The sequence below is a fragment of the Tubulanus polymorphus genome, chromosome 9 (genome assembly GCF_964204645.1).
Source record: "Tubulanus polymorphus chromosome 9, tnTubPoly1.2, whole genome shotgun sequence".
In the NCBI taxonomy this organism is placed as follows: Eukaryota; Metazoa; Nemertea; class Palaeonemertea; order Tubulaniformes; family Tubulanidae; genus Tubulanus; species Tubulanus polymorphus.
In genome coordinates, this window is record NC_134033.1 from 3,237,309 (window position 1) to 3,249,338 (window position 12,030).

The 12,030-nt window shown below is 40.1% G+C and overlaps 1 protein-coding gene across 4 annotated transcripts in view; it reads right to left on the reverse strand.

Moving 5' to 3' along the window:
- Nucleotides 1-12,030, reverse strand: part of LOC141910862 (serine/threonine-protein kinase 25-like) — a 33,625-nt gene that overhangs the window by 17,229 nt on the left and 4,366 nt on the right. For all 4 annotated transcript variants that reach the window (XM_074801718.1, XM_074801721.1, XM_074801720.1 and 1 more), the window contains exon 3: nucleotides 10,179-10,344. In XM_074801718.1, the coding sequence (XP_074657819.1) occupies nucleotides 10,179-10,344 (166 nt within the window). The remainder of the gene's footprint in view (nucleotides 1-10,178; nucleotides 10,345-12,030) is intronic.

Sequence of the window (12,030 nt, forward strand, 5' to 3'; positions counted from 1 at the left end):
ATTTATAGCTCATTCCCTCTTTACACACGCGGAAACTAGCTCAAGAGATTAACCCCTATCATTTACAACCGAACTAAAAATGCCTGCACATCATATTCATGGTCAGAAAATTTATAACGAATTTCTTTTTCCCAAATTGAAAAAAAAAACTAAATCATTTTCGAAGAAAAATGTTTTTCGAAAAATATAAGGAAAATTTATGTTTAAGAATTATTCTCAGTATAAAGGCCAGCTAATTTGAACTGCTTCAGATCGGTCAGGGCGTTGGTCAGGTGCAGCTCCGATGGCCAGCATTACGTGGACAATAGGAACAAAGGATCGATGGCCCAGTTGTCCCCCGCTGTGTTACATACCTCTAGAACGTGGACCCCCTAGCGGCGTATAACAGGTCACAAGCTTTCTGCGTTAACGTTTAACTGCAAAACTGCTCCGAAAGGTGACGAAAAATTTTGTCAGGTCTATGGCAGTTATATAATGGACTCTGGGCGCCCCACGCTGCTGTGATAGAGGTGGTGTTACCTAACTGTTCGGACTAAACGAAACACCCAGTCCCCAATCCCCCCCCCCAAAAGATCGCAAAATATTGAGAACAACATCAATCGGGATTTGAAGAGGGATTTCTCTGTCCCGGTTATGGGGGAATAAGTAAAACAACTAGTCTATTTAACTAGTCTATTTGAAGTACCGCGCTTTCGCTACTAATGTATAGTAGCTTATAGTCAGGTGAATTTCCATTTTAAAATCATTTGTCAACAGAAGGATTTGTTACTTTCTTATAACAACAAAGTTAAGCATGGGGATTAGTTTTGAAAATCCTGTTCTAACACAATTTAAACACCTTTCACAACTGCGTAAACAATTGACATTGAATCATTTGAAAACAGAACAGGGGATCAGGCTTATGGGGGTAGACAATATATTCTAACTAAGTTCTCAAACCTCTCAAGTTCGGAAATACCAGTTTCGGAGGTGCGCGGGAACAGACTATTGGCACTAAGAAAGGGGATTAAACGTATTAACCCATTTTAGGAATCGCTAGGCAGAGAAATCAGCCACGATTCTAATCCGCATTTGTTTTCTCAACTGGTGAGGCTGTTTTCGTTAAGAGTACAGCTGACCTAATAAAAATAAACATTTCTCCCACTGGCGACCTAACTATTATCCAAAAATAAGGACACCTTTTTCACTAAAACCACCTCAAAAACCCAGGAGGGGGTCCGGGTTTTAACAGAAACTTCAAATCTATTTGCTATAGGTAACTTCGTGATTTCAGATGCGTGGTTCGAAGTGCAGCGCTAATTTACTGAATGGTCGCGGCAATCAAAAATTGCTTACAACGCGCTTGATTCGAATGAGGACAAAAATTCAAACTTCACCGTTTTCAAGCTTTCATAATCCTTTTCGTAAAAACTGAACCAAAAAAAAAATTCTAACCCGATTCCAAACTATTCTTAACCGCAGATATAGACATTCATCGATGAAATAATATCTTTCATAGCCTATTTTTCCGCCAAACGCAACTTAAAAATCGCCTTCACCAAAAAAAAAGATGTCCCTAGGTGTATGCTGTATACACGACATAAATGACTATTTGCTCGGTGAACTGATTCCCGACAAATATTATTCCAAGCATTGACTTTCTACGTAGAATCAACCGCCGGGTCGTCACGCGAGCGAAAGCTATGTTTGAATACTTGATTTGCGCGACTGATAAAAACCGGCGAGCGGCGGGCGGGGCACGGCGGGCGGCGGTGAAAGCCATTTCCGTAGATAAACAAAACGATGAATTCATGTTATCGTATATCAAATATTCAATATGATAGAGTTTGAAATACCAGACCGTTTCAGACATAACCAATATTTGACTGGGCGGAAAAAATTGTTTTTTTTTTGTTGCTTGATCGTAAAGTTTTCATCGTGGCTCTGATTTAGTCCTTAAACGGGCAGAGCTGTGAAATAGTTCGTCGGACATCTGAATCGGCACGACCGGTCTTGTCGTCGAGTTCGCTCAGGGTAGCCAGGTCCGGCGGCTAGTCCACGCAGTGTCTCAGATTTAAGACTAGTCTTAACGAATATCTCGGTTTCGGGTCAGTTGAATACTCGAGGCTTTTTAGATTTAAGACCAAAGACTTTCATTTGCTTCTATCGCCAATCTAACAACTTAAGACCAGTCTAAGCACATTTTGCTTCTATCGCCAATCTAACAACTTAAGAGTCTTAAGCTCATCTTGGTTCTATAACCAATCTAACAACTTTAGACCCGTCTAAACTCATTTTGGTTCTATAGCAAATCTAAACTCAGTTTAGTTTTATAACTGCGGTCAAGCTATTGTGATTTAAGACCGTTTTTGGACTTTAGATCTTGTCAAATAAATAACAGAATCAATCCCTATTTCAAGATCAAAAACAAAGCTTAACAAAGCTCGATTTCAAAATAATTAAGACCGTTGGTTCCTGACATTGAGATGGAAATATTCGCTAGATGGAAATATTCGCTACATAAAACCTCGCGGGCTTAATATCGTAAGTATATCGTACCATACACTAATAACCATTACTCCGCATGTTTAAACAGTTGTTTTAATAAGCGTAAAAACATCTCGCGTGCGCAAGAGAGAAGAGAATTACTTGTTTTTATTAAGTTTAACAAATTCATTCGTTGTTTATTCATATTGCGTATATATATATATATATATATATATATATATATATATATATATATTTTCGCTACTACTACAGACCTATACAACACTTGCGATACTCGTAATAACTACTCGCGCCGTTTAAAAAATCTAATATTTAATTCAACCCAGCAGTGAATAAACAGACAGCGTATTTTTTCCTCTTCAAGTACCGGGTTAGATCGATGAACTCATTCACATTTTTCCGCAGCCGTATAATCGGAACCCGGTTCCACAATTCTGTGAAAACGAACTAATCTTAATTTCGAAGTTAATCCTAACTCACAACTGTGGAACTTGGGCCACGGCGTTTTTCGCATTTTCTTTTCACATAATTTTTCACCGAAGTGGTCACCGATCACGATCCGGACCGATTGAAAAGAAATTTCTTAAACTTTAACACAAATTTAACGCAATTAATTCAGAGCTCGACTCGGTATTAGGCATTAAAAAAAAGGGATCAAAATACTTCTGAATATTTCTTGAATATTTTCACGACATTTCATCGCAGATTTTTTAAAATTTGTTTCCCTTCCCAAGCGCAAAACAATGCTCCTAGTAATGACTCGACCCGCAATTGAAACAACACCTACTCAATGACCTAGATCAAAGACCTAATCAGCCTATCAGGTGCGCTAATTACCGAGTATACTAATTAATTACTAAACAAGCTTAATTAACATTTCTTTCTGAGGAACAGTTAAGCTATATAATCAGGGTAGGTAATTATCAAATAAAAGATCAAAGCACCTCGAATGGGCGTTCAGCTGCCCTCAGATACTACTGATCATAAATCACTTGTTTATTCGAAAAGATTATCATTTAAAGTGTTAATCGTTTCAAAACATTGGAAAAGGTGTTAACAAACCACTGTTTCAACTCAGGGCGAAATTTAAATACCCCTATAGGCGTTAACAAATCACTATTTCAACTGAGAGTGAATTCAAAAGGTGTTATACAAATCCTTATTTCAATTTCGCTTGAAATAATCGCTAGAGCCTTTGTTTTAGGTCGAATTAAATTAGCTTCTTAGGTTCGATAAAATTTTCAACTCAACTCTTGTTTTTTTTTCTTTTTCGAATAAAAACTTCCTCAATCAGCCCATGTTTAGGATATAGTCTAAACGTAAAAATGAATATAGAATCTAGAATTCTTGCTGATGACTTCAGTATAAACTCTGAGTTAACTCTAACTTTTTTCTTTTTAAATGTATATATAGCTTTATTTCAGGGAAAATTTTACAATAAGTTACATTTGCTAAGGTCAAAAATTGACATTAATAGCAAAGTTGTTAATTGACATTAATAGCAAGTTAACTCTAACTCTGACTATGATGTGAAACCGGGATGGAACGAAATTAATTTTTAGAAACATTTAACCTTATTCGAACATTGAACTCGAGGCTGTAGAACTATTGATGGGGGGGGGGGGTGTGGTAGATAGTAGGTCTGGTAAATGTCAGGCACACACTTGTCACCCACCCACGGTGTCTGGTTTGAAGGCTTAATTGAACACATACTGACCATCAGCAGATCAGGTGTGAACAGTGTCATATTATGCAATAGGGACTTGTCATTGACAAAGTCAACAAATAACAGGCACAAGTCACCGATACAAACCAGACTACCTGATCTATCTCTCCTGACGTCTCTGATTGTTGTGGTTTTTACCAGAAATGAGAGTAATTCGATATTAAAAATAGTTGAAATGGACAACGAAAGAGAAATTATTTTTTTGATCCTTAGTTTAAAACAGTCTACTCTCAAATTGTAGTTGAATTGGCAAAAAATGAAAAATGGGGGAAAAAACTTTTTTTTAACATCGAAAATAGTAGTTCGATTGAAAATGAACTAGAAATTATTCCGATTTTGCGATTATTAATTTCGATACTTTTGGGTTCAGTATTCGAGCTCTTCGAAAAGAAGTAACTACTCTCGGAAAGTCATCGTAGTCAGGTCCGAAAATAGGGAAAAGGACCTTTTCGATATCGGAAATGGAAGTTTGATCGAAAATGAACAACAAATTATGGTGATTTTTCGAGTATTTCGTATAAGTTTTGGATCGGTAATTTTGCTGTTAAATAGGGAGTAGAAACTACTGTCAAATTTCAGTCATTGCCAGGTCTGAGCAGTTCTTGACGTTCTTGTTCTTGTTCTAGCGGTTCCGGCCTATATGACGTCATCATCAGACCAACCAACGAGTTTGTACGTAATATCACTCATTGTAGTAGGGGGTAGTGGTAACTAAGGGGGATCTTAAAAGGGAATACTCGACAACTAAAGGGTTCCCATAATAACATAGCACAGTTATTACATCATCAGTAACCTAGACGAGTAGTACTGAATATAGCATCCTCCCCCGGCAGGGATTCGAACCTGATGGCATCGAGATTGCCACGGCACGAAACCCTGCCATAATCGACCGTGCGCGCAGATACATGCGCAGTTCAGATGATGTGATTTTTAGCCAATCAGAAATCCCGTTTTATTTTAGCCCGGGTTTTCCCATTTATAGTTCTTCCTTGAAATTTGCCTCAACGATTATACAACGAGCAATCTGATTGGTGCCGCCAGTTTTCGTTCGGAAAGCTGCGCATGTACCTGCGCACCCGGTCTACTGATGCAGGGGTTCGTGCCGTGTCTGAGTGTAGCGATGCCATCAGGTTCGAGTCCCTGCAGAGGGAGGATGTGAGTATAGGTTAACTATTTATTTGACGCACGAGCTTTCGCTACTAATGAATAGAAGCTTCATCAGGTGAACGAGTGAATACATCATCAGTGACAGGTGCATGTCACCAGTGACAGGTGCATGTTAACAATGACAGGTGCATGTCATCAGTGACAGGTTTATGTTAACCAGCAGTGACTGAGCGAGTGGTCACGCACGCAAACAAACTGATCACAACTCAACAGGTCGGTCACGCAGACAGCTGAAATACTATACAGGCCCTTCAGATGTTTGATGACGAACTGACTGCAATTGAAAGGGATTTTGGAACGCAAACATAATTTCGAACAGCTGACCACTGATAACATACTTTACTATAATAGGTTTTACTCTTCCCGAATTCAGTTTATTCTAAACCGATTTAAACTTATTTTGATACTGGACCCTGTTCCCCCCAAAAAAAAGTCCAACTAACTATAAAGGACCATGGGTCCAGAAGAAGCAACTGAGTGACGTTTTACTTCTAGGCGTAAAAATCAATTTGTTCCGGGATTTGCACTGATAACGATGAATTCATGGTGCAATACTGTACACCATCGCGGTTCTAGACATTGAACTTGAGGCTGAAGGGTTTTCCCAGTGATGTCATCATCACGAAACTAGGTCAAGCATCGATTAGAGGAACAGGGAAAAATTCAATGAAATTTTGCGCATTTTCTCCCAGTACTTCCAAACGGCTTAGAGCTGATGGACGAAACTTTCCACATTAATTCCGACACCTATTTCCCTCCTAACGACAAAACACCGGTGACCAGTTGCTGAAAAGTTGGCTAGAATTAACCTATTGGATAGTTGACTGAGAGACAATTGAAATATCATTGTTACTATAGTATTTATCCACTTTCGACCACTGAACCCAGCTGTGTATATCCAGTGGTTACACTTTGTGCCACCAAGGAGGTCACCTCCCCGGTACCACCAAGAGCTTACGAAAGTCTTACGTTCGATCTAAAAACAGGGATTGTCATTTATTTTGTTCGATAGATTTCGCTTGATTTCGTGAACCGTCCCTTACAAACTCAACTGTCGCTTAAAAACCGGCAGGTTTTTGTTTTGTTATAAGCTCTGAAGAGTCGAATTTCAATTGTAATCAAATTATCGTCTATAATTCTAGACATGTTTAATGCAAATATCGTATTACATCAATCTAAATATAGCTCACTTATATTTACATAGTGGAATATTTATAAATTAAACTAGATTAGTCATAGAATATGAGGAAATCCTGTGACGCAGCGGTAATAAACATATTGAAAATATTTTGAAACATGAATTTATGAATGAATTGTATATTACGGTTGATAATAACATTGAGATAATCTGCTCGCGTTTTAAATCCTTCAAGCCTGCTGCGAACATACGGGGCTGTACACGTATCAGTAACCAGTTGAAATGTGCCTCAAATTCATCGGTAATGAATGAGGGTAAGACCGGAGCGCTTATCAAGAGTGGTAAGAACCTCAGTAACACCTTTCAATGGGTAAGACCCTCAGTAACACCTATCAATGGGTAAGACCCTCAGTAACACGTATCAAGGGGGTAAGACCCTCAGTAACACGTATCAAGGGGGTAAGACCCTCAGTAACACCTATCAATGGGGTAAGACCCTCAGTAACACCTTTCCAGGGGTATGACCCTCAGTAACACATATCAAGAGGGATAAGACCCTCAGTAACACATATCAAGAGGGATAAGACCCTCAGTAACACCTATAAAGGGGCTAAGGGGACAATAGCATTATCTGAATTCCATAAGTTTTTTTCTGATTCTGAGTATAACAGGATTTTTCTTTTGCTAAAATTGTTCTTGATCAGTATCGGTTGAGGCAGCTGAGATTGAGAGATTTCAAACTGACAACAACTAATTAACACTACTCCACACACATACAGATAACTGTGTCAATAATTTACTTAATTAACGAGTTAAGGCTTAATTACAAGCCCCACAGAAACGAGAAGTGATGACTGGTTAATAATTCAATTAGTAATTAATTAACTCCCAGTCAGGTGAGTAGGTATCATTCCGGGCAGCACCGGCTATATAAACCAGTAGCATACTGACAACAGTCAGTTCAGTTCAGTTGAACAGAGCAGACGCATCGAACGCAGACGCATCGAACGCATAGAACACACAGCAGCAGACGCATCGAGCACACAGCAGCAGACGCATCGAACGCTTCAAACCAACCTCTACACGATGGACGAAATACAACAAATGGAAACAGCGCCCCCTGCCGGTGACCGCATCGACTACTACATGAGCGTCGTGCACCGCATCGCCGAGCTCGAGTCGAAGTTCGTTGGCGTCGTGCGCGCGATCGCCGTGCTCGATCGCAAACTTGACCGCGTCGAGACGCAGTTCAAACGCGCGACGCGAGACGACAACAAGTCGTGCCGATTCACGCGGCGTCTGCAACTCGCGAGTATCGAGGGCGTGCGACACGTCCATTACATCTACGCGCAGAAGGTCGCGCTCGAGATGGAGCGCATGAACGTGCTGTGCGCCGAGATACAACGCGACTCCGTCAGCTTCAACGCGCGCAACTGAGATACCGGCGGCGACACCTGGTGGCGTTGATAGCGGTGACACCTAGAAGGTGTAATCGGTACTAATACGCTCGGTCAAACGGTCCTTCTCAGGACCAATCAAACGTCCCAGAAATAGATCATTCATAAAACCGGTCAAAACCCGTATTAAACCCAATATCAATTTTGATATTTCTAAAACACTTTTTGAGTTAAAGTTCTCAAACCGTTGACTAAGTATTTGACACAAACTCGGGGTAGAATTTTAGCGGTCTCAACTTAACCGCAGTAAGAGACAGAGTCTACTGTATTTCACAAACTCTTACTCAGTATTTGACACCAATTCGGGGTAGAATTTTACCGGTCTCAACTTAACCGCAGTAAGAGACAGAGTCTACTGTATTTCACAAACTCTTATTCAGTATTTGACACCAACTCGGGGTAGAATTTTACCGGTCTCAACTTTACCGCAGTAAGAGACAAGAGTCTACTGTATTTCACAAACTCTTACTCACTATTTGACACAAACTCGGGGTAGAATTTTACCGGTCTCAACTTTACCACAGTAAGAGACAGAGTCTACTGTATTTCACAAACTCTTACTCAGTATTTGACACCAACTCGGGGTAGAATTTTACCGGTCTCAACTTTACCGCAGTAAGAGACAGAGTCTACTGTATTTCACAAACTCTTACTCAGTATTTGACACCAACTCGGGGTAGAATTTACTGCAGTAAGAGACAGAGTCTACTGTATTTCACAAACTCTTACTCAGTATTTGACACCAACTCGGGGTAGAATTTACCGCAGTAAGAGACAGAGTCTACTGTATTTCACAAACTCTTACTCAGTATTTGACACCAACTCGGGGTAGAATTTTACCGGTCTCAACTTTACCGCAGTAAGAGACAGAGTCTACTGTATTTCACAAACTCTTACTCAGTATTTGACACCAACTAGGGGTAGAATTTTACCAATCATTACGTAAACTAGGTCGATTCGACTCTCAACTGCGGTTAGAATGAACCAGATATATCCCTGTAGTAATCGTAGGTACGTAACCATATATGGCATTTGAACAATAATAATGTTAATCATCATCATTTCAACTCGGATAGGGGTAGAGAGCGGAAGTTGTCAGCCCACATCAGGATCAACAATACACAGCGCGAAGCCCTCATACATATATCAGGTCGTCGTCATACTCATTTCAGTATGACCTGTTTTTTGTTTTTTTTCATTATCAGTCTCGACAATACTTCGCCAACGGGAAGGAAAACAAAAGCAACCAGTCGGCGATTGAAATGTCAATTGTACGTTCATTCAATGAGATATTTTGACGTAGTTTTTTTTTTTATCCGAATGAACGGGAAAACGCCCAGCGCCGACAATTTAGAGAACCACTCGAACCGCAGTCAAAAGGGGACTAGAAACATTCGCCGCCGATTATAGCGAGGGCTTATACAGTGTACAGGTAGTGGAGGGAATGACATCGACGAGGGGTATGAATAAGGAGTGGAGTGAGGGGATCATACAGAGAATGAGGGGTCTTGAGCGGAGGCAGGGATAACAAGGGGTAGTGCTAGCTTTTCCCGCTAGGTGGCGCGACTCTCAATAAAACAGGGCCGGATCAAAGTTAAAAAAGTTTGCCTTGCACGTATAAAAAATTCGGCAAATTATAAACACAGATTGATCTTATTACGACGATTTCTATTCAACATTCGTAGAATTTTAGTAAATTATCGATAGATCTTAATTGAATCTGAGAAGAAATCCAGCATCTAATCACGCTAACGACACCTAGTGGATCCACACTTGCTATAAGTGGAGTCCTCTATTGCCGCAGTAGTTGAAGTTCTACTGTACACCTGGTGGATCCTCACTTGCCACAAGTGGAGTCCTTTTTTGCCGCAGTAGTTGATGTCCTACTGCACACTAGTGACACCTGGTGGATCCTCACTTGCCGCAAGTGGAATCCTCTATTGCCGCAGTAATTAATGTCCTACTGCACACTAGCGACACCGGCTAAACCCTCACTTGCCACAAGTGGAATTTTAGCTATTTCCTAAAAACCAGGTTCGATGAAAACCTATCATAAACCTAACAACCTTCACATTCCTGGAAAATGTAAAATTCCCCGACACCGCGCGACCTCGATAACCTTGACCAGAGAGCAGACCGTAATGGCTTCACCCTCGGCTGACCGCCGGATATATACATACAACAATTCTTATCTGTTACTTACCTTTGATATCTCTGTGTAGCTTGCGTTCCGAGTGTAAATATTCCAAACCCTTGAGAATCTCTCGTAGAATAATCGCGATGTACATCTCTTCGAACGCGCCCGGTTTCATCAGGTCCAACGCCGAACCACCCCCTAAATATTCCATTATAATCCATAATTTCGTACCCTGAAAAAAAAAAAAAAACAAACGAAATTCACGATGAGTTAACATTTTTTGATTATTCAGGCTCTTTTATATCGTCTAGCATCAGTTTTCAAATAACTTCTTGATACTTTTGATATGTTATCGAAAAGCCAGTAAGTCGCTACCCTAGACTGTTTGTTTTTCAAATATTTCCGGGGTACGTCCCACCCCCAAAACTCTCGCCGAAAAAAATTATTCATGCCTCGGTGGAGTTGGAAGTGCCATGACTGCAGCGGCGAAACCCGAGGCAATAATTTACTGAATGACGTTTTTTTTCTTTGAATACCACATTTTTGAAGAAATTAAGTAAATTCGCCGCGGCAATATTTAGAACCTGTCCAAAATCGTTTGGCCGCGGCAATCAAAAATTGCCTTCAGGGTTTGCGGGGCAGTAATCAGTGCATCTGAGTTCATAACTGTGGAACTGGGTTCACTGTGGAACTGAGTTCAGTAACTGTGGAACTGAGTTCAGTAACTGTGGAACTGAGTTCAGTAACTATGGAACTGAGTTCAGTAACTATGGAACTGAGTTCAGTAACTGTGGAACTGAGTTCAGTAACTGTGGAACTGAGTACAGTTACTGTGGAACTGAGTTCAGTAACTGTGGAACTGAGTTCAGTAACTATGGAACTAGGGGTTCACTGTGGAACTGAGTCCAGTAACTGTGGAACTGAGTACAGTTACTGTGGAACTGGGTTCACTGTGGGACTGAGTTCAGTAACTGTGGAACTGAGTACAGTAACTGTGGAACTGAGTCCAGAAACTGTGGAACTAAGTTCAGTAACTGTGGAACTGAGTACAGTTACTGTGGAACTGAGTTCAGTAACTGTGGAACTGAGTTCAGTAACTATGGAACTAGGGGTTCACTGTTGAACTGAGTCCAGTAACTGTGGAACTGAGTCCAGTAACTGTGGAACTGAGTTCAGTAACTGTGGAACTGAGTCCAGTAACTGTGGAACTGAGTCCAGTAACTGTGGAACTGGGTCCAGTAACTGTGGAACTGAGTTCAGTAACTGTGGAACTTAGTCCAAATACTGTGGAAATGAGTTTGGTAACTGTGGAAGTATGTTTAGAACTGTGGAACTGGATTCACTGTGGAACTGAGTTCAGTAACTGTGGAACTGAGTTCTAAAAACTGTTGGATCAATATTAAGCTATATACGTGGTAGCGATATATATATATATATATGTGTGGTATTTTTTGTCAAGGCGTCAATAAACTTTAAAGTGAGATTTCTTGTTTCGATTGAGTTTAGACGACGAAGGGCTTCTATCATCGGCTTGAATTGAACGCTCTAATGCACAGTATAGACCTGTAGTATATACACGCACGTATATATATATTATATATATATATATATATATATATATATATATATATATATATATATATATATATATATATATATATATATATATATACAGTCGGCGGGTGACATTTCTTTCAAAAAAAAAAAATCACCCATTTAATAAATAGCACCACCCAAAAAAACCGGCTATCATTCGAAGAATGTCTCAGTCACAGCGCGGTGAATGCGCGTACTATAGTTACCTTCATACACCCACCCTATAAACTAGGTCACACATATATACATACATATTCACCCATTCCTGATATTGAACACTGGTGAAAAAAATAACTTATTACTATCACTGAACGTCTCATTA